Here is a 22,072-nt window from a genome sequence, read left to right on the forward strand (position 1 = left end):
AGTAGCCTATGTTTTAATGTTGGTGCCTCGTAAATGATGTATGGATAACGTTTGATGTCTTCCTATTCCATACATGTAAACCTAATATCTAGCCCACCACCATCTATTCTGTTGATGGTGGTGAACTTTATCCCTTCCACATTACTCAGCGGTAATAATAAACCATGCGCAAAGCTTCCCAAACTACAGTGCGTATAGCGCTCAGACGCTGCTGCAGACAGACAATCCCTCCAGACTTGGACGGCAGAAGCCTAGCAACACGAGAAAGGCGGTGACTGAGAGAACAGTAGGTTCCAGAATGTCTCACGACGTTGCAAATGTATATGGTATTCGTTTACTTTAACGATATATTAGGACGATATATTTGTGCGCGGCGGCTTTGATTTCCGAGACGCGCGTCTCCAAACTTTGTCCACTTCAAAATACAGGTAGTGTTCAACCTCTCACTCGAACAGAAACCTAAATTCTCGGACAATGACAGGTTCAATCATTTTTAGCATTCTCTGTATTTGGATGTTTTCACCCAGTCTGTCACGAGGGACCGGGTTTATCTATCAGTTTCCAGGTGTGACATTGCAACGCATCCACACTGAACACACCGCTGGACCCCCTGCAGGCACCAATGCGGCTCGCAGGTAAGTGGACCTCAAGCAAATATTCATCAGAGAAGTGATTATGAGTTCAAGTTGTTGTTCACTGTTAAACAGCTACTGATGTGTAGAAATATACATTTTTATATAGTTATCAACCCTGTTGAAGTTGTATGCTACAATGCATGAGCTAGTGCGTTGACTTTAAACAAAAGTATATAAATGGTACAACTATTTTCTTGCCCGCTAAGAATAACGAAGTGAAGTACTGGCAATAATGGAAGAGAGTATTAAGATGTGGTTCTGGGTTTGGATTGGAATGGAGCAAACGTTCAAGTTGCACATTGCTGCCAAATTGAATACTCTCTCTTAGTATGTGAATTGCCTCTCAGCTCCAGTTTATGACACTAAAAACAACTTTATTTCCAATTTCACATCCCCACATCCTTTTATTGTCTAGATTTGGCTTGATACACCAAACTTCTCAATTGACAAAAGCGGACCGCCCAGAGAGTTGTCCTTAATAATGATGAATAGGAAAAAAAGATTTGGTTTATTATTCAAAGTTAAACGGAAAAATGTTTTTGACTGCCTTATATTTTGATCCCCATCACCCAGATACCATGCACACACACACACACACACACACGTGCACTAAAACACATACACACGCACTAAACCTTTGCCTCCCTATGGTCTCCTTTGGTAGGAACTGGTGTCAGTACACAGTGTCGAAGACTGTGTCATGCCAGGTGCACAACGGGACAGAGAAGCTGGTACAGCGTATGTTTCAGAGTTGCCGGTGGCCGGGACCCTGTTCTAACCTCATCAGGTATGGTCGGCACAGTTCACTCACTCACTCCAACAGGCCCTTCATGCAGTGAAAAATACAACTTCAGACATGAGAGGTTCTGGTTTCAGAGTTGCGCTGGGACCATCTCGTTTTGAGGGATAATTTGCTCAAATCACTGCATGTAATTAAAAAGATAATGCGCAGTAGCCCCACAATGTCAATTCACCGTCAAAGAACTATATAGATATACATCCTAATGGGTTGCAGTAGCTTACAGCCATCTTGTTGAGCCAAACGCTTTGAGGGAATGGCTACCATTTCTAGGTTTCCCTTGGTTCCCTTTAGGACAGCTATGGGTCAAGTGCCATTATACATTTTGGTGGCCTTTGCTGACAGTGTATTCTGAATCATAATTCTACATATCCTGAAGACAAAGCCATCTTGATGGAAAAGAGCAGGTCATTGATTCTGGTTTCAGTTCAGCTGGCCAAGATTCTGGCCAGACGTTGCACAGGGGTCATGATTATGGTGTTTGTATATTTGTAGCCTAGAGAGTCCTTAATGTCATCCAGCTTTGACTGCAGACAGTCTAATGACTGATTATTAAGCCTCATGGAAATATTATTTGTTTGTTGATTGAAGAAGGCAGATTTACTCCCACGACCACCACACAGAGCAACAAGTCATCCACCATTAAGGCATATGAATATGATTTTTCCCATTCCAGTATTCCCAGGTCTGCTATTGCTCCCAGAACAGACACTAATGTAAGACCATAGCCATGTATTATATAGATGTGTGTGATTTGCAACTGTTTGGTTATTTTATGTCTTTGGGATCCATCCAGAAAGACTACTTTAATGGGTTCCCTGTATTCGGTCATAGTGTTAAGCTTGGATCGGCATTGTTATTTTATCCCTATGTTATAGACAGGTTCAACATCTTTTGATTTAGAGTTATTCCCGTTTAAATAGGTCCATGTATTCTCTCTTTTGTCTGTTGTTAATGTTACTGAAATCATTGTAAAGGCCTCTAATTATATCCGTGAAGTGAACATCTGCCCCAGTTAGTGACTATGCTCTGCTTTCAGTTACAGGACCATTGTCCGGCCCACATACATGCTAACGTATCGCCAGGTGACGGCGTTGGAGTGGAGGTGCTGCCCAGGTTTTATGGGCGACAACTGCAGAGAGGGTGAGTACTGTACCTGTGCTGTCTGTCTGTCTGTCTGTCTGTCTGTCTGTCTGTCTGTCTGTCTGTCTGTCTGTCTGTCACACTCAGAGAACTGGTGAGCTGGAGGTAGAAATGACACAAGGGCACTACAAAACTGTAGTCCCATTGTGTACCCATTCATCCTAAACTCCCTGCTATGAATGACATCAAAATCACAGGCTGAAAAACAATTATTTTACTAGGCAAGCCAGTTAAGAACAAATGTTTGTTTTCAATGACAGCCTAGGAACAGTGGGTTAACTGCCTTGTTCAGGGGCAGAATGACAGATTTTTACCTTGTCAGCTCTGGGATTTGAATTTGCAACCTTTTGGTTACTAGTCCAACACTCTAACCACTAGGCTACCTGCCTCCCCAGGCTGAAAAACAATGGCTGATCATCACCCTCTCATGCTCTGTATTCTTGGCTTGGCATTTTGTTTTTGTGATTTGTTTTGTTTATTGAATCTCCTGCCTGTGGTGTATGGAAGACAATAGATAGGGATAGTCACTGAATCAAAAGCTCAACTTGGCTCTAAATGACAGATTATACTTACTGGTCCTCCCTCTTGGTTGGACTCACTGTTTGGCTTCTTCTTGGGAAAAGGTTCCTTATTGTAACTTAATGGACCAAGACATTGTGTTTTCTCTGTTCTGGTGTCACAGATATGAGGGTTCAGATTTATGACTGGTGTCTGATACAGAGAACATGGCTCTGCTCCCCAGTTCAGACTGTAGCTATGTTGAACATAGGATTGATGACCCTCCTCTGTGCTCTGAGGAGTCAACTTACTGAAGGAAAACATATGTCATGAAGATGTGAAATTATTGTTAATGGCGCTGTATCATTCGTGGGGGACGACATGTTTACTTGTTTCTGTCTGTATGCACTGCTATCTATCTATCTTTTATATCTTGATGTTCCAGTGGCTACCTGATGAGGATGCTGCACTCTATCCTTCAATTGTACCAAAAACAGTATGTTGTTGTCATATTTGTGAGGCATTGTGTGGTGACCATAGAGAATGATAGAGGACTCTAGGGCCCAAAAGTTTCTTTTTAGCATGGGCAGCGCCATTGAGGACATTCACCATTTTGAAGTAGTCAACTGGGTGGGACTTCCTATGGGTTAAGGAAGGAGCACATAATTCCATCCAGGTCATCAAGAGGGATCAACCAATGAATAATACTTGTGAATAAACATTCCATAACAGGTTGCCGTCAATCGCCAACCTTGGCTTTATATGCACCCTTTCAGTTTGTTTACCAACTCATAGAAGGAGTAGAAGAAGAAAATGGACTACTTACTTCAAAATGGAGATGGCCTCAATGGCGTTGCCCGTGCAGTCACAAACGCCATAATGAGACAGATACAATGAAGAGTCCTCTATCAATCTCTATGGCAGTGACACACACAAGTACATTCACACATACACACACCCCTCCACATACTGTCTGGAGAGGGGCCTCTCCCTGACTGGAAGTGCTTTCCCTGTGAATGGGTAAACAGAGCCAGACTGTTGTGGAGTGGGGCGACCCTCGGGAAAGTGAACCCCCTGGCCCTACTGGTCTGTTCTACTGAGAGCCTTGTTTTGGTTTCAGGGGAACCAAGGTCATCCGCTCCAGCTGTTGTTAATGCACCAAACCCCCCTACCCAAACTCTCTCTCTTTCTACCTCTCCCCTGTTAGAGCGGATGCCTTCACAGGGCAGACTAGGAACCCCAGGGATTGGCTGTTTCAGGGCAGGAAGCTCAGCTCTATCACACACACGCACACACACACACACACACACACACACACACACACACACACACACACACACACACACACACACACACACACACACACACACACACACACACACACACACACACACAAACACAAATAGCTTCACTTAACATTCACCTACAGTAAATCATGTAAAACTGTCATTGGGAGATTTGCGTGAATCTCAAGCACCCGTTACAAATTAGGATTCAGCCATGATTCTTGAACATCTGCTTCTGGCCCCATCACCAAACATCTCCATCTTTGCAGTTATTCACATGGCTGCGGAATCCACTGGCATGGGAACTCAACCATGGCAATCAGATATCATGTCCTTCATATATGACATGATCTGTTGATTTTGGTGAAGAAAATGAGTGCTAGTCATAAAAAAAACATATTTTTTCAGTTATAATTGCTGAATCAAAATGTTGAAAGGTATAAAATGTTGGTCTGGAATTCTCCAGTGTAGCCTTGTTGCAGCTTCAGGTGAAGGACCTGGCAGCAAGAGATGGGAGAGTGGTCCTGTCATGCTCAGGATTCCAAAAGGTTTTTTTGGCTGTTCTATAGAAGAACCATTTTTGGTTCTAGGTAGAACTCTTTTGGGTTCCATGTTGAATCCCCTGTGTAAAGAGTTCTACCTGGAACCAAAAATGGTTATTTAAAAGGTTTTCATATGGCGCTTGCATTGCCAGGATCATGGGTTCAATTCCCGCTGGGGCCACCCATATGAAAAAGTATGCAACCACTACTGTTATTCTCTCTGGAGAAAGGTGTCTGCCAAACAGCATACAGTATATAGGTATAAAGCAATATAGTGAGATATGGAAATGCAGTGACTAGAGATTTCTAACCTGTTATTTATTCCTGGAACATCAGCAGTTGGAGCCGTACACATTCACTGTTCACATACCCATTGCAAAACTCCAATGTGCTTTGAATGGCAAAAAAAGTTCAAAGAACAAGGTGCTATTCACAGCCTTGTCTCTAGACTGTTGAAGCAAAGCACCCCAGGATCAGTGCTCCGGAGGCAATGTTATCCCTGGATAGGAAAGCCACAGTTGCAGAAGTCAGCCCACTTACTGTTGTGGCAAGAACCACATGCCTTTCCCGTCTTTACCCAGAAAGCATATGCTTTTGAGGGAAAGAAATTACATCATCTGGGGTTGGGAGGTCTCCCCCCCACTCTATCGACACAGTTGTTTCAGACAGCGTTCGCTCCCAGGGCCGTTGCGTTAATTGAAACCAGCGCGTCGTTGTTGTTTCAGGTTTGCGACTCCTCTAGAGTGAGCTCTTCCAGGTTGTCGTCATGCCGTAATGCGCTGGGCGGCGAGTGTGTCATCTAGCCTTGGTGTGTGTGTGTGCAACCTGGTGGATGTGAAAGCTGGGTCTCAGCCAGCTGTCTGTGGTAGTGCATGCACAGCTGCTGTACCCCGGATTTCACTGCTCTATGGAAACAGCCGGTTAAGAGAAGAGTCATCACGACATCCACTCTTTAGAGCCATTGGACAGGGAGCCTATTATGGGACTTTGTAAGCAAGTGTTCTCATGAACTGCCAGTCCCTGTCAAGATGAGCATGTTGCAGGCACATGGCAAGTGTCCGATTTCATAGGAAAAAATGAAAAAATATAGTTACACTGTGCAGCTTTTTAACCGTCTTCGTCAGATTTAGAAGCTGTGAAATTGCACCTGTGAAATTGGCTGGATGTGCGCGCACTATCTTCGTCAGACTTTAACCAGAAGGATTCAGTCTTTGGTGGTGAAGCAGACAATAGCTGTATTGTCCGTAGCAATGAGAACTGGATGTTTCAAAGGGGACATAGTTCTGCCCTTTCAAGCATCCAGTGGAACCCAGTCATAAAGGCACAGATTCTACGAAGGTCCAGAGCCAATGGAACACACATTTTGACTCAAGCTGTCCATAATGTTGAGGGAACAAAACAGATTCTTTTTCAATCAGTTTCACAGAATTTTCTTCATATGCCATGTGCTTCCCATACTCACCCGTGTCCTTTTGAGTTCCCATCCAATCCATTGAAGGCTTCATAGTCTCTGTTAAATGTAATTTTACGTCAAGGGGAAAAAAATAGCATTGTGGCTGTAATATTTCACTTGACTCATATTTTTGTTCTGCTTCGATGGCTTTCATGACAGGGCCTTGAGAACGCTGCCTCAATCATTCGCTTTCCTCCACTAAAACCCAGGCTTTGTAGTGAGTTGTTATTTGCTGGATTTGGCATGATTCTTACTTGATTGATACTCCCTGAACTGTATTTTAAGTGACCATAACAAATGACTGTTGAGCAGTATTACTCGACATAAGCATATGCATTTGGTAATGCTATTATTCATGCACAATTTGTCAGAAGTCAAAAGGTTATTATTTATTACCCTGATTACAAAATGTGAGCAGGGAACTCAAGTGACCAATTTACGGTTGCTGCATTGACGTGCATTTACAGTTCCTTCAGAAAGTATTCACACCCCTTGACTTTTTCGGCATTTTGTTGTGTTACAGCCTGAATTTAAAATGGATTCAATTGAGATTTTTGTCACTGGCCTACAGACAATACCCCATAATGTCAAAGTGGAATTATGTTTTTTAGATATTTTTACAAAGTAATTAAAAATGAAAAGTTGAAATGTCTTGAGTCAATAAGCATTCAACCCCTTTGTTATGGTAAGCCTAAATAAGTTCAGGAGTAAAATTGTGCTTAACAAGTCACATAATAAGTTGCATAGACTCACTCTGTGTGTACTAATAGTGTTTAACATGATTTTTGAATGACTACCTCATCTCTGTACCCCACACATACAATTATCTGTAAGGATCCTCAGTCGAGTAATGAATTTCGAATACAGATTCAACCAAAAAGACCAGAGTGGTTTTCCAATGCCTCGCAAAGGGCACTTATTGGTAGACATTGAGTTTCCCTTTGAGCATGGTGAAGTTAGTAATTACACTTTGGATGGTGTATCAATACACTCAGTCACTACAAAGATACAGGCGTCCTTCCTAACTCAGTTGCCAGAGAGGAAAGAAACTGCTCAGGGATTTCACCATGAGGCCAATGGTGACTTTAAAATACTTACAGAGTTTAATGGATGTGGTAGGAGAAAACTGAGGATGGATCAACAACATTGTAGTTACTCAACAATACTAACCTAATTGACAGAGTGAAAAGAAGGAAACATGTACAGAATAAAACAAATATTCCAAAACATGCATCCTGTTTGCAACAAGGCTCTAAGGTAATACTGCAAAAAATGTGGCAAACAATTAACTTTTTGTCCTGAATACAAGTTGTTATGTTTGGGGCAAATCCAATACAACACATTATTGAGTACCACTCCCCATATTTTCAAGAATAGTGGTGGCTGCATCATCTTATAGGTATGCTTGTAATCGTTAAGGACTGGGGAGTCTTTCATGATAAAAACTAAACGGAATGGAGCTATGCACAGGCAAAATCCTAGAGGAAAACCTGGTTCAGTCTGCTTTCCACCAGACAGTGGGAGATGAATTCACCTTTCACCAGGACAATAACCTAAAACACAAGGCCAAATCTACACTAGAATTGCTTACCAAGATGACAGTGAATGTTCCTGAGTTGCTAAGTTACAGTTTTTACTTAAATCTACTTGAAAATCTATAGCGAGACCTGAAAATGTTGTCTAGCAATGATCAACAACCAATATGACAGAGCTTGAAGAATATTTTCAATAATAATGTTGCACAATCCAGGTGTGGAAAGCTATAAAAGACTTAGGCAGAAAGTCTCAGCTGTAATCACTGCCAAATATGCACCTACAAAGTATTGACTTACAGTACCAGTCCAAAGTTTGGACACACCTACTCATTCAAGGGTTTTTCTTTATTTGGATTATTTCAAGGCACACTTAACAAGCATGGCTACCACTATCAGGGATCAAGGTAGACCCAAGTGCAGACTGTGTGTGAAGTAACAATGTTTATTGTAACAACAGGGGCAGGCAAACGACAGGTCAAGGCAGGCAGGGGTCGATAATCCAGAGTAGGAGCAAAGGTACAGGACGGCAGGCAGGCTCAGGGTCAGGGACAGGCAGAGGGGCAGGCAGGCGGGCTCGGAGACAGGACAGGCAGAGTGGTCAGGCAGGCTCAGGGTCAGGGACAGGCAGAGGGGCAGGCAGGCGGGCTCGGAGACAGGACAGGCAAGGGTCAAAACCAGGAGGGTGAGAAAGAGAAACTGGAAAGAGGAGCAGCTGAGACACAAAACGTTGGTAGGCTTGAACAAACAAGACGAACTGGCACAGACAGACAGAAAACACAGGTATAAATAACCAGGGGATAAGTGGGGAAGATGGGCGACACATGGAGGTGGGTGGAGACAAGCACAAGGGGAGGTGACACAGATCAGGGTGTGACAACCACAGCATTCTGCAGCGACATACCATTCCATCTTGGTGGCGCTTGGTGGGACTATCATTTGTTTTTCAACACACCTCCAGGCTGTATAAGGGCTATTTGACCAAGAAGGAGATTGATGGAGTGCTGTATCAGATGACCTGGCCTCCACAATCCCCCGACCTCAAACCAATTGAGATGGTTTGAGATGAGTTGGACGACAGAGTGATGGAAAAGCAGCCAACAAGTGCTCAGCATATGTAGGAACTCCTTCAAGACTGTTGGAAAAGCATGTGCAAAGAATGTGCAAAGCTGTCATCAAGGCAAAGGCTACTTTGAAGAATCTCAAATATGAAATATAGTTTCATTTGTTTAACACTTTTTTGGTTACTAAATTATTCCATATGTGTTATTTCATAGTTTTGATGGCTTCACTATTATTCTACAATGTAGGAAATACTCAAAATAAAGAAAAACCCTGGAATGAGTACTGTAGATGTGTCCAAACTTTGGATTGGTACTGTATGTAAATTAGATATTTCTGTAATTCCTTTTAAATAGATTTGCAAACTATTCTAAAAACATGTTTTCACTTTGCCGTTACGGGGTATTGTGTGTAGATGGGTGAGAAAAAGGTTATGTAATCCATTCTGAATTCAGGCTGTAACACAACAAAATGTGCAATAAGTCAAGGGGGTTTGAATACTTTCTGACGGCACTGTATATAATGTTCCTTAGATCCACAGTTGGGAATGGACTGAGTATTTTCCTCCAATGCATCATTAGATTATGCAGAACTCCCTACTCACCAACCAAAGGACACAAATCATCCCCATAGTGCAGAACAACCAAACAAGTGTGCATCTGAGGAGACTAAGAATAGAGACAAATACTAGAATCATTCATCTCCAAGTCCCTATAAACATTTGTATTGTTTTATCTGGAAATCCAGGAGCACAACTATTTCAGGAGAGTCTAAGAACATATTGTGAACTATTCCAGACACCCCAAAACAACCTTCAAAAAGCCACGTACCTCTCGTTTATAAACAAATATCCCACTGGGCACAGATGCCAATTAAACGTATATATGCCACATTGGTTCAATGTAATTTCATTGAAATTATGTGGAAACAACGTTGATTCAACCAGTGTGTGCCCAGTGGGAAGGCACTGACCTGGCTGACCTGAAATGTGTTGCCTGCTAAAGGGCAGCAGCCTGCGAGGCGAGGCATTGGCATGGCTCTGAAGTGTGTCTGTCTGTGTTATGCTCTGAGTGGCAGCAGACATGATTTATGGAGGGTCAGCGGGACCAGCTGGAGAGGCCTGGTCGCGTCCCTGACTTCTGTGGGCCAGCCTGGAATGCATTTGTCCACAGAAGGAATGAGACCCAGGAAAACCCGCCACAGCCTTTGTTGTGACCAAAGGAGGGATTTGAATGAAGTCCTTGAAAGAGAGGTCCACTTTCTTTTCCAGTATTGGCTTGAGAACATCTGGCCACTTTGCTTGGCTTAAGTTCTTCATGATCTACAGTGGAAACACTTGGTTTCAGGGGTTTTCTACTTACTTTGATGCTGTGTCTTCATTCCCACACCATTTGGAGACCAAAGATATTGCAGAGGGAGTGCAATACTTTTTCATACTTTGCTATACTAAAACAAACATGAAAATATCCTTCAAGGAACTCCACAGCAACTTGTATTGGAACTTTAAGTCAAACTTATTTTGAGTGAAAAGCAAGCAGAGAGAGCAGTGCTCTGTGATTGTCTGCAGGCTACAGACACTTATCTGCGTGTTTGGTCAAATATTTGGACAGACTGAACCCCTCGGGACACGGGTTGCCTTTCTCAGAGGGAGCCCCTCTCCCAGACTCAACTCGGGTTACAGTGACCAGATTTCAGCCGTGGCTGGAGCTGCTCTCACAGGAACATGCCAACTGCTTTTGTTTTGATTCACGTCCTGCTAACTCAACCCTCCTAACCTCCCCCAACCCACCACTCCCATCCACAGACTGTAAGGCATTGAGATATCCCTGGGAAAGCACCCGTAATAGACCACTCTCAGTGTAGTGTGGGGGTCTAGAGTCTAGACTAATATCTTAAGCTTTGTCTGTACGTGAGAGTCACAAATCATCATCACCACTCAGTGGTATGAGTCAGTGGCTTGAATTCCAGGTGCAACTAAATACCCCTCAGACTGGTAAAGTAGTGGCTAATTTAATGATGTACCGTGGCAGACACTTGGCCATGTATGTTACAGAATGATGTTTGTATAGTAGGTTCAATTTAACATCAATCACTGGCTCAGGCAATAGAGTGATAGTCAGATTTAGCCTTCGTTTTAGGTCATAATGCAGAATACATTGGCAGCTTTGAATTGATTCAGTTGCTATTGACCCCATTTGAGTCGGAATTAATGTCTTTACGAAAGGTGCATTTCAGCCAAAGTCCCATTAGATATGATCAAAGGTGCGTGTTTTTCGATGTTTGCTTAACCTTTGGAAATGTGTCTGCTAACATTTTTAGAAGTGGTCGAAATGCCTGGAATAATTGCATCCATATGGAGCCATGCAGGGCCTGCTCTCGTCACTGTGGAGCTGGCCTGTCAAAGGGAAGGGTCAGACACAGTCTGGCTAAGAGAAGGAGAGAAATACAGAATAGGGGTGGTGGTGTAATGGAGCAAGGTAAAGAGAGACTTAATATATGACCCTGGTCCAAATCCGATAGCGTCGGAATACATGATATGCAGGGTCTGAGGGCCAGTGTTGGGGTGGATGGGTGGGAGGCACCTTGACCCTGGAGTTCCTCTCAAGCGAGAGCTGAGTGGGTCACTGTGACTGTGACCTCAGGTTAATCCTCCCAGTGGGTTGTCACCAGTACCTCTTGGTTGTGAGGCTGAAGCTAATTGTCTTGTTTATTCAACAGGATTTAGTTCGGTCACAATGTCAGAAAGTTAGGAAATCACTGCCTCTAGTCATGGGTATCACCTCCTGTCACACTCCAACTACAATGGACTGGGAAACAATTGCTTACTATCTTTTAAGCACACAAGAAGAGTTGACTGTTCAATGTCAGCTTATTATTTACAAATCAGTGACATCTGCTTGTTTTCTCTTGAAGTTATGGATTTGAATTAGAGGTCACTCAGACGTAAACATTTTAATATTTACTCAGTCTGTGTACAGTAGGTAAGGACCATTGGACAATTGACTCATTCTGATGGTCCTTTCGCTACCTACATATTACACGGCAGGCAAGCAGTACTAAATGCCTCCAAGTGAATTCACTGCTCAGTGTGAGTGAATGTGTGCAGTATGTGTGCAGTATGTGTGCAGTATGTGTGCACGTTTTGTTAAAACTTTGTGAGCATGAATTATACTGTGGCCTGTAGTATGTAGCTCCCTCTCTTCTCTTCTTCACTCTCTTTGTTTCTCTCTTTCCCGATCCCATCTTTTCCTCCTGTCTCTGCCTAAGTGGACCAGTAAGAGCTGACGATGGGAGTCAGTTCAGTAATAACCAGACTGTTAATCTGTATGTGTGCTGTATGGTTCCCAGACGGCAGTCCATGTAAGCCAGCACACTGTTCTCACTGCTCGTTACGTCCACAGGCACAGACCGTCGGTAACAGCATCCCTACAGCCCCTGCACCCTACCGTACTATCCCAGCCTCCACTTACCGCTATTGTATTGACCGGCTCCATAAATCAAATAGCGGCTAAAATCCCACTGCGTTTGTTTAAATCACCACTTTACTAGGTTTGTGGCACACCTAAGTCTCTCATGAGATTGTTTGGACGGCTGGGAAAAAGCCTGCTAACGAAGCTGGAGCCTGAGTCTCTGTCTGTGGTAATGACCACTGAGGAGGATATCCCCATTATAAAGCAATAAATCTGAGGCGGAACATCGTCGCTGGGTTTTGGAGATTGCCGGTGGCGAGTCTCCAGCGCTGCTAAAGCATACTGTAGCTCATCCTGCCAAAAGCAAGAGGCGTCCCTGAGCACTTACAGGACCGTGCAGTCATGGAGCCACTGATTTCTCCTCACTTAGCTTTATCGGAAAAGATAGTCTAAGGAAAACCATTTGGAAAGGGGTTTTTAGACAATGGAACACGAACTGTGACCAGGAATAAATCTGAGGTTTTATTGACAATTCTTGGGCAAGAAAAGTTTGAGCCGCAACATGCAGATGGTATGTACAGTTGAAGTCGGAAGTTTACATACACCTTAGCCAACTACATTTAAACTTAATTTTTCACAATTCCTGACATTTAATCCTAGCAAAAATTCCCTGTCTTAGGCCAGTTAGGATCACCACTTTGTTTTAAGAATGTTAAATGTCAGAATAACAGTAGAGATAAAGATTTATTTCAGCTTTTATTTCTTTCATCACATTCCCATTGGGTCAGAAGTTTACATACACTCAATTAGTATTTGGTAGCATTGCCTTTAAATTGTTTAACTTGGGTCAAACTTTTCAGGTAGCCTTCCACAAGCTTCCCACAATAAGTTTGGTGAATTTTGGGCCATTCCTCCTGACAGAGCCGGTGTAACTGAGTCAGGTTTGTAGGCCTCCTTGCTCGCACATGCTTTTTCAGTTCTACCCACACATTTTCTATAGGATTGAGGTCAGGGCTTTGTGTTGGCCACTCCAATACCTTGACTTTGTTGACCTTGAGACATTTTGCCACAACTTTGGAAGTATGCTTGGGGTCATTGTCCATTTGGAAGACCCATTTGCGACCAAGCTTTAACTTTCTGACTGATGTCATTAGATGTTGCTTCAATATATCCACATCATTTTTGTTCTTCATGATGCCATCTATTTTGTGAAGTGCAACAGTCCCTCCTGCAGCAAAGCACCCCCACAACATGATGCTGCCACCACCGTGCTTCACGGTTGGGATGGTGTTCTTCAACTTGCAAACCTCCCCCTTTTTCCTCCAAACATAACAATGGTCTTTATGACCCTTTTTGTTTCATCAGACCAGAGGACATTTCTCCAAAAAGTACGATCTTTGTCCCCATGTGCAGTTGCAAACCATAGTTTGGCTTTTTTATGGCGGTTTTGGAGCTGTGGCTTCTTCCTTGCTGAGCGGCCTTTCAGGTTATGTCGATATAGGACTCGTTTTACTGTGGATATAGATACCTTTGTACCTGTTTCATCTAGCATCTTCCCAAGGTCCTTTGCTGTTGTCCTGGGATTGATTTGCACTTTTCGCACCAAAGTACGTTCATCTCTAGGAGACAGAACGCGTCTCCTTCCTGAGCGGTATGATGGCTGCGTGGTCCCATGGTGTTAATACTTGCATACTATTGTTTGTACAGATGAACGTGGTACCTTCAGGCATTTGGAAATTGCTCCCAAGGATGAACCAGACTTGTGGAGGTCTACAATTATTTTTCTGAGGTCTTGGCTGATTTCTTTTGATTTTCCCATGATGTCAAGCAAAGAGGCACTGAGTTTGAAGGTCGGCCTTGAAATACATCCACAGATACACCTCAAATTATGTCAATTATTCTATCAGAAGCTTCTAAAGCCATGACATAATTTTCTGGAATTTTCCAAGCTGTTTAATGGCACAGTCAACTTAGTGTATGTAAACTTGTCTGTCTGTAAACAATTGTTGGAAAATGACTTGTGTCATGCACAGAGTAGATATCCTAATCAACTAATCAACACAAACTACAGTTTGTGAACAAGAAATATGTGGAGTGGTTGAAAAACGAGTTTAATGACTCCAACCTAAGCGTATGTAAACTTCCGACTTCAACTGTAGGTTCCATTTGATAGTAGAGAAAGAAATTGAGTGCCTGTGATGATTGTTAGTCTTCGACAGTCAAACGGTAGTGACTTAGGTACCTTGAGCTTATGTACAGAAACTCCCTAGAAGTCAGGCATAGGTCTCCTTCTCCCCCTTCCAGACCAATTTCTACTGGTATGGTCAATCAATCAAGCTTCCACCCTCTCCTTGTCTTTCTCTTCTCCTTTCTCACTCCCTCTCTCCTCTCTACATTTGTTCTCAAGGCTCAAGGCCTTGGTCAAAGGGCCTCTCAGAAATAGTGACCTTCTGTGTTCGGTTGATCTAAGAAAATATTTTGGTGAGATGCTTGCTTGAAAGGATGTTCCATGGAGAGTTGGTCAGCTCCAGCCCCCAAGCAGCCCCTGGCAGGCCCCTTCCTCCTCTGCTCCATAGGAGACCAACACGGACATCTGACGACAGCAGATCCCATCTTTACCAATTAAGGGCAAAATCCTCCTCGAAACATTTCGGTTAGGCCAAATATATCCGCCCCACTGCGTCAAGACGAAGCCTGCGTGTTTCAGTGACATCAAACATGGGATGGAAATGCAGTACCCCGGGCCATGTCTTGACATTCCCCCTCATCGCAAGACATTAGTGATGTGCTCCCCTACTGTGAAAACTCTAATGGGAAATGTGGTCAGCCTTCCAAAGAGGGGGATGTGCCTGTCCCTTTAACTCTGTTTAACTCTGATCACAGACAAGCCTATGTGCTGCTGAAATGTAAGAGCATAAAACTAATCTCCAATCAAGAGATTATCACCACTTTAAACCACAATGACTGTAAGCAGTAGTCCTTCTGAGATACACAGATCATCAACTCTTTCTGTTGTTTTAGTTGCCGATGGGGTTTTGATGGAGTTCTCCAGCAGTGATCTTGGGGTGTGTTGTAGAGAGAACCAGGCAGTGTTTATGTAAGGTCCAGATGAGCTCTTCCATCCCCTCTGATTGTGAGACTGGAGGGGAATCACAACGCTGGGGGACTCTGGAGCCTGGTTCTCATTTCCCCTTCCACCTCGGTCCCTCCTACTTCCCTCGTCCTCCGACACGGCCTTTCTGATGCCTATCTCTGGCTGAGCAATGTCCGGGGATATTTTGTAGTCCATATCTAAAACAATAATGGGGTAGTAGTTAAAGAGCTCAAATGGGGCTGTGCCAGGACCTCCCCAGTGCTCCTCGGTGACCCCATCTCTACCATCCATCCATCCCTGGTGCTGCGTTGGGAACACTGGCGTTCCAATTTATTTTATTTTATGTTTTTGGGAAAAAGTGATCATCGAAATTTGGGAAATGCCCTATTGCTATTCTTATATGGAAGCTCAAGCAGTCAACATGTTTGATTAAATTTCAAGGTGAACAAGGGTTTTTCCCTCATGGTAACTGGAAGTGATAACTCTCTCATGAAACCCAGATCTACATATGTTGAGTCCCCATTGGTTTTTTTTTCAGGTCAATGTGTTTAATGGTTTTGGCAAACAGACTTCCCAAGACTGGGTCGTGTTGGGTTGCATTGGTTCACGTCGACCCATATATTTCTCTGTAGTTCAGCCACATGTACAGCCACATAAATTTGAGTGTGTGAGTTACAATGTAGAGACGTGTCTGGTAAGAAGTGGTTTGAGTGGATATGTGTTTGTGGTTCATTAACGCACCCCAGATGTAACAGGGTTAACTCACACAACCTTGCACCTTTGCTTGGAAATCTGCCATGTAAACTCTGTTTCTGTTTGTCCTCAAGTGAACTGATTATAATGCAGATTATTTGTTTTTCCATAACTTGTTTCATATCACACAGCATGCATGGCTAATTTATCATCTGAGAACATTCTCCACCATTCACATTAATTCCACATATTGCTGTCGCCTTGCAACTTACTGATTGATAAGAGTATGGAAAACATAAACAGATGCTAGCTCTACCTACTGTAAGGAAAAACATACATTAGTTTACTATTATTAACACACTACAGAGATACGGTTCATACGCGCAAACAGTGGTTTGATTGTGAGAACCAAGTTTGTATTTTTCTTGAAGAGGAAGTTCCCAAGCTGGACAGGCCCATATTACTTAGTAGCAAGCAATAACTACAACCTTAGACTGGAAAATATACATTGTCCCATTAAGCTTCCGTCAGTTGCTCATCCAACTGCCAATAAATATCAGCTTTGGTAAGTGATAATCCAAATGGAATGGCATGACACATTGCACCAAGGAACATGAGAACCAGACAGACAGACGGATAGACAGTGGAGCGCAGTGGATTGCAGAGCAGGAAATGGTAGAAGACAGCTGAACGGGACAGGTGGACACACTGTGGCCCCACAGGCCGTAAGAGAGGGATCCGGCTCACTTCCCTAGAGGTTAAGGGTTAGGGTTCAGGTTCAGAGTGGGACATAGACTCACACTATTCCAGAACTGAAAAAGCATATGCGAGCAAGGAGGCCTACAAACCTGACTCCGTTGCACCAGCTCTGTCACGAAAAATGAGCCAAAATTCACCCAACTTAATGTGGGAAGCTTGTGGAAGGCTACGCAAAACGTTTGACCCAAGTTAAACAATTTAAAGGCAATGCTACCAAATACTAATTGAGTGTATGTAAACTTCTGACTCACGGGGAATATGATAAAAGTAATAAAACCTCAAATAAATCATTTTCTCTACTATTATTCTGACATTTCACATTCTTAAAACAAAGTGGTGAACCTAACTGGCCTAAGACAGGGAATTTTTACTAGGATTAAATGTTATTTGGCTAAGGTGTATGTAAACTTCCGACTTCAACTGTATATAAAGGGGTAAGGTGACTAGCCATCAGGATATATGATAAACAGAGTAGCAGCAGTGAATATGATGATTGTATGTGAGTGGGTGTGTGTGCGTGTAGAGTCAATATACTGTAAGTATATGTGCATATTGTGTGCATGGGTAAATTATGGAGTGTTTGTGTGTGTGTTGGAGTGTCAGTGTGCGTGAGTATGTAGGACCCTGTGAGTGTGCATAGAGATTTTTATAAAATACAGGAGTCAACTCAGATAGTCTGCGTAGCCATTTTGTTAGCTATTTAGTTAACCATTTAGCAGTCTTATGGCTTGGGTATAGAAGCTGTTCAGGAACCTGTTGGTGTCAGACTTGATACACCGGTACTGCTTGCCGTGCGGAAGCCGAGAGAACAGTCTATGGCTTGGTGGCTGGAGTCTTTCACAATGCTCAAGCCACAAGGCCTTCTTTTCACACCGCCTGGATGGCCAGGTCCTGAATGTCAAGGAGCTCAGCCCCAGTGATGTACTGGGCTGTCTACACCACCCTCTGAAGCTCCATTTTCAGTCCCAGGGTCCTAAGCTTGGTGACGAGCTTGGAGGGGACTATGGTGTTGAACGCTGAGCTGTAGTCATTGTAGTCAATGAACAGCATTCTCACATAAGTATTCCTCTTATCTAGGTGGGTGAGGGCAGTGTGGAGTGCAATTGAGATTGCGTCGTCTATGGATCTGTTGGGACAGTATGCAAATTGGAGTTAGTCTGGGATCATGGAGTTGATGTGTTTGGGGGTACGGTTAGTCCCACCTTGTGTTATGAAGAGGATGGTGTTCAATACAGACAATCTTTGGCCAACCTGTTTTCCCATAAATTCCTGCACTCATTGTGATAGCGGCACGATCAAATCCTTTCCCTGGTGTTATTTGCTTGGGCTTGTAGCATGGGAAACAGGAGAACACTGAGAATGTTGTTTGGATGATAAAGACATAAGAGGAGCAGCTGCACACAGTAGGAAACTGCTGTATGCTGATGTGAAGAGCTATGAGAAAACAAGCAGGACACAATGACTTATTATGGTTTGACTTCAAGTTCCATCTTCCATCAAAGCATCATGGCTGGGGACAGTGGACGTGGAGTGTAGAATGACTACTAAAAGTATCCCCTGACAAAGTTTTACTTTAGCATATGTATCCTCCACTAGGGTTCAGATATCTTTTGTGTAACGCTTGCCCAAACTGAAAGCACATTTTTCCACAGCTCTTTACTCAAATCACTTTGACTCCTTGAGTTACCTTGAGTTAGTATGTTGGGGAATTGACAGTCCACCAGGAAGTGTGCCTAAACTTGCCACACTGTGACCTCCCATAAATCTGCCAGAACTAAGGAGACTGAGAAGACACAGCCAGGCCCAACTCTGACTGACCGCTGAGGGAGGGGTGGGGGCTGGCCACTTCTACTGGGGAGCTCCATTTAGCATTCAGCCACATGCCAGCTGATTGCAGAGCTCTAAGTAAGCCAGCAGTTTAATCAAGCCTCATTCCTCAAACTCAAGTAATACTGTAATTCCAGAATCTGCCATCATTTTGACATGTCCTTTATAAGCAACTGTTTGGAATGGGATACTTCGCAAAACAGCTGGCGTACCCATCTGTCGAGTAACTAAACACAGTTCATACTTCACAGTGACCTTTCTATGTCTATGAGTGAAAAAGATGTGTACCTACACACTGAACAAGGCTGCAAAGTCAAAACGTCTGTGTACGCTGTCCCTGATGCAGTGAAAATAATACAACAATCCAGAAATGTAGTAAGCTTTATGCAACATCTTTTTGAGTCCGGACACATCACACCTTTTTATTTACAGTGGGGCAAAAAGGTATTTAGTCAGCCACCAATTTTGCAAGTTCTCCCACTTAAAAAGATGAGAGAGGCCTGTAATTTTCATCATAGGTACACTTCAACTATGACAGAGAAAATGGGAAAACAAAATCCAGAAAATCACATTGTAGGATTTTTAATAAATTTATTTGCAAATTATGGTGGAAAATAAGTATTTGGTCACCTACAACCAAGCAAGATTTCTGGCTCTCACAGACCTGTAACTTATTCTTTAAGAGGCTCCTCTGTCCTCCACTCGTTACCTGTATTAATGGAACCTGTTTGAACTTGTTATGAGTATAAAAGACACCTGTCCACAACCTCAAACAGTCACACTCCAAACTCCACTATGGCCAAGACCAAAGAGCTGTCAAAGGACACCAGAAACAAAATTGTAGACCTGCACCAGGCTGGGAAGACTGAATCTGCAATAGGTAAGCAGCTTGGTTTGAAGAAATCAACTGTGGGAGCAATTATTAGGAAATGGAAGACATACAAGACCACTGATAATCTCCCTCGATCTGGGGCTCCACGCAAGATCTCACCCCGTGGGGTCAAAATGATCACAAGAACGGTGAGCAGTAATCCCAGAACCACACGGGGGGACCTAGTGAATGACCTGCAGAGAGCTGGGACCAAAGTAACTAAACCTACCATCAGTAACACACTACGCCGCCAGGGACTCAAATCCTGCAGTGCCAGACGTGTCCCCCTGCTTAAGCCAGTACATGTCCAGGCCCGTCTGAAGTTTGCTAGAGAGCATTTGGATGATCCAGAAGAAGATTGGGAGAATGTCATATGGTCAGATGAAACCAAAATATAACTTTTTGGTAAAATCTCAACTCGTCGTGTTTGGAGGACAAAGAATGCTGAGTTGCATCCAAAGAACACCATACCTACTGTGAAGCATGGGGGTGGAAACATCATGCTTTGGGGCTGTTTTTCTGCAAAGGGACCAGGATGACTGATCCATGTAAAGGAAAGAATGAATGGGGACATCGTGAGATTTTGAGTGAAAACCTCCTTCCATCAGCAAGGGCATTGAAGATGAAACATGGCTGGGTCTTTCATCATGAAAATGATCCCAAACACACCGCCCGGGTAACGAAGGAGTGGCTTCGTAAGAAGCATTTCAAGGTCCTGGAGTGGCCTAGCCAGTCTCCAGATCTCAACCCCATAGAAAATCTTTGGAGGGAGTTGAAAGTCCTTGTTGCCCAGCAACGGCCCCAAAACATCACTGCTCTAGAGGAGATCTGAATGGAGGAATGGGCCAAAATACCAGCAACAGTGTGTGAAAACCTTGTGAAGACTTACAGAAAACATTTGACCTCTTGTCATTGCCAACAAAGGGTATATAACAAAGTATTGAGATAAACTTTTGTTATTGACCAAATACTTATTTTCCACCATAATTTGCAAATAAATTCATTAAAAATCCTACAATGTGATTTTCTGGAGAGAAAAAATATCATTTTGTCTGTCATAGTTGAAGTGTACCTATGATGAAAATTACAGGCCTCTCTCATCTTTTTGAGTGGGAGAACTTGCACAATTGCTGGCTGACTAAATACTTTTTTGCCCCACTGTATCTGAATTCACAGATTTTATGCACCAACCAAACTTCTGGGAGAGCTCGATGGTCCCCTTTTGATGTCTATAGGCCTACAGAAGAGACTGCTAGTTTCATTTAGGAGCTTTAAAAAAAAAATCCTAGATGGCTACATGGCTCCCTGTTTTAATCAGATAGCACAATCAGCCTTGTCAACAGTCCATCCATCTTACTCTTAAACACAAAGCACCCTGAAAGATTTCTGTGAGTACGTACGTATGTACATTATAGTGCGCGAGTTGTAAAGCTTAAAAGGGCCGTTAAGTGAGAGCATATGACCCCTGTTACTGTACAGTACCAGAAGGTCTGAATTACACAAGGCATGGAACCATTCATTCCTTTGAGCATTTAAAATTTCGCATAGTTTTGAGTGTTCGAGCTGAGAAATGTGTCAAACGCTCCTCAGCAGGGAGGTCTCCCCCTCACGTTGATAAAGTCTGCCAGATCCACCCAGCTCCGTTTACATCTCTGAGTCTGACTCAGTCAGATGATACCACCACTTTATTCTAAATGGTGGCGCATAACGCAGTAATAAAGTAGATGAAGTACAAGGAATGGTATCCGCAAGGTCTCTAAGTGCCTTATATTATATGGAGATAACCCATCTCATCAGGCACAACAGCCATTGAAACAAGAAAACTTTGTTAGAATAGTTCATGTCAATGGAATCACTAACAATGTAGGTTGTGTTAGTTTTAAAACAGACAACGGATCTGCAAGTTTGTGAGGGATTGTTTAGAATTCGTCTTGTTGTTGTGGCTTGGGTTAGTTGGATTGGGGCTAGACATCGCATAGGGGACGAGAAGAGGGAATGTCCCCCATTTGGTCTTTTATGACAATTTCACCACTAAGTAGTGGCTTGTGCTTTGTTTTGAGCTGTGTTTGTGTGATCAAGTCTATTTTGTTTATGGGTACAGTCAGACAGCTAGAGACCACCTCAGAGAGTGGTCTGTCAAATCTGCCCCAGGGAGACCTAGTCTAACAATCTCATTCTGCAAGGGGGGGTATACAATGGTCTGGATCAGGATTAGCTTGCAGGTGGACTCATGCAGTATAAATATTGTGCTTTACACACTGTACATACTGTAAAATAGGCATAGGAAGAGGTTGTAGACCCATTTGTTTTGTCTGGGAGATGTGCTATTATTAGCCCAGCTCTGTCGCTGAGGGAGACTGGTGTTTTTATGCCCTGAGCTGCAAAGCCACATTTCCAGAAACATCTTCCTCCACAACTATGTGTCGATGGGTGTGTTCCGTGTGGTGAGATTGTTTATGTGTATCTGT

General features: G+C 43.2%; 1 protein-coding gene across 1 annotated transcript in view; it reads left to right on the plus strand.

Annotated features, from left to right (window-relative positions):
- The first annotated feature begins 202 nt into the window (after positions 1 to 202).
- The window catches only part of LOC109891815 (collagen alpha-1(XXVI) chain-like), a 46,131-nt gene continuing 24,261 nt past the window's right edge, over positions 203 to 22,072 (plus strand). The window contains exons 1-3 of the mRNA XM_031826692.1: positions 203 to 635; positions 1,300 to 1,422; positions 2,474 to 2,577. Of these exons, the coding sequence (XP_031682552.1) occupies positions 475 to 635; positions 1,300 to 1,422; positions 2,474 to 2,577 (388 nt within the window). The 5' untranslated portion in view covers positions 203 to 474. The remainder of the gene's footprint in view (positions 636 to 1,299; positions 1,423 to 2,473; positions 2,578 to 22,072) is intronic.

This window comes from Oncorhynchus kisutch, linkage group LG6, assembly GCF_002021735.2.
Source record: "Oncorhynchus kisutch isolate 150728-3 linkage group LG6, Okis_V2, whole genome shotgun sequence".
Classification (NCBI taxonomy): Eukaryota; Metazoa; Chordata; class Actinopteri; order Salmoniformes; family Salmonidae; genus Oncorhynchus; species Oncorhynchus kisutch.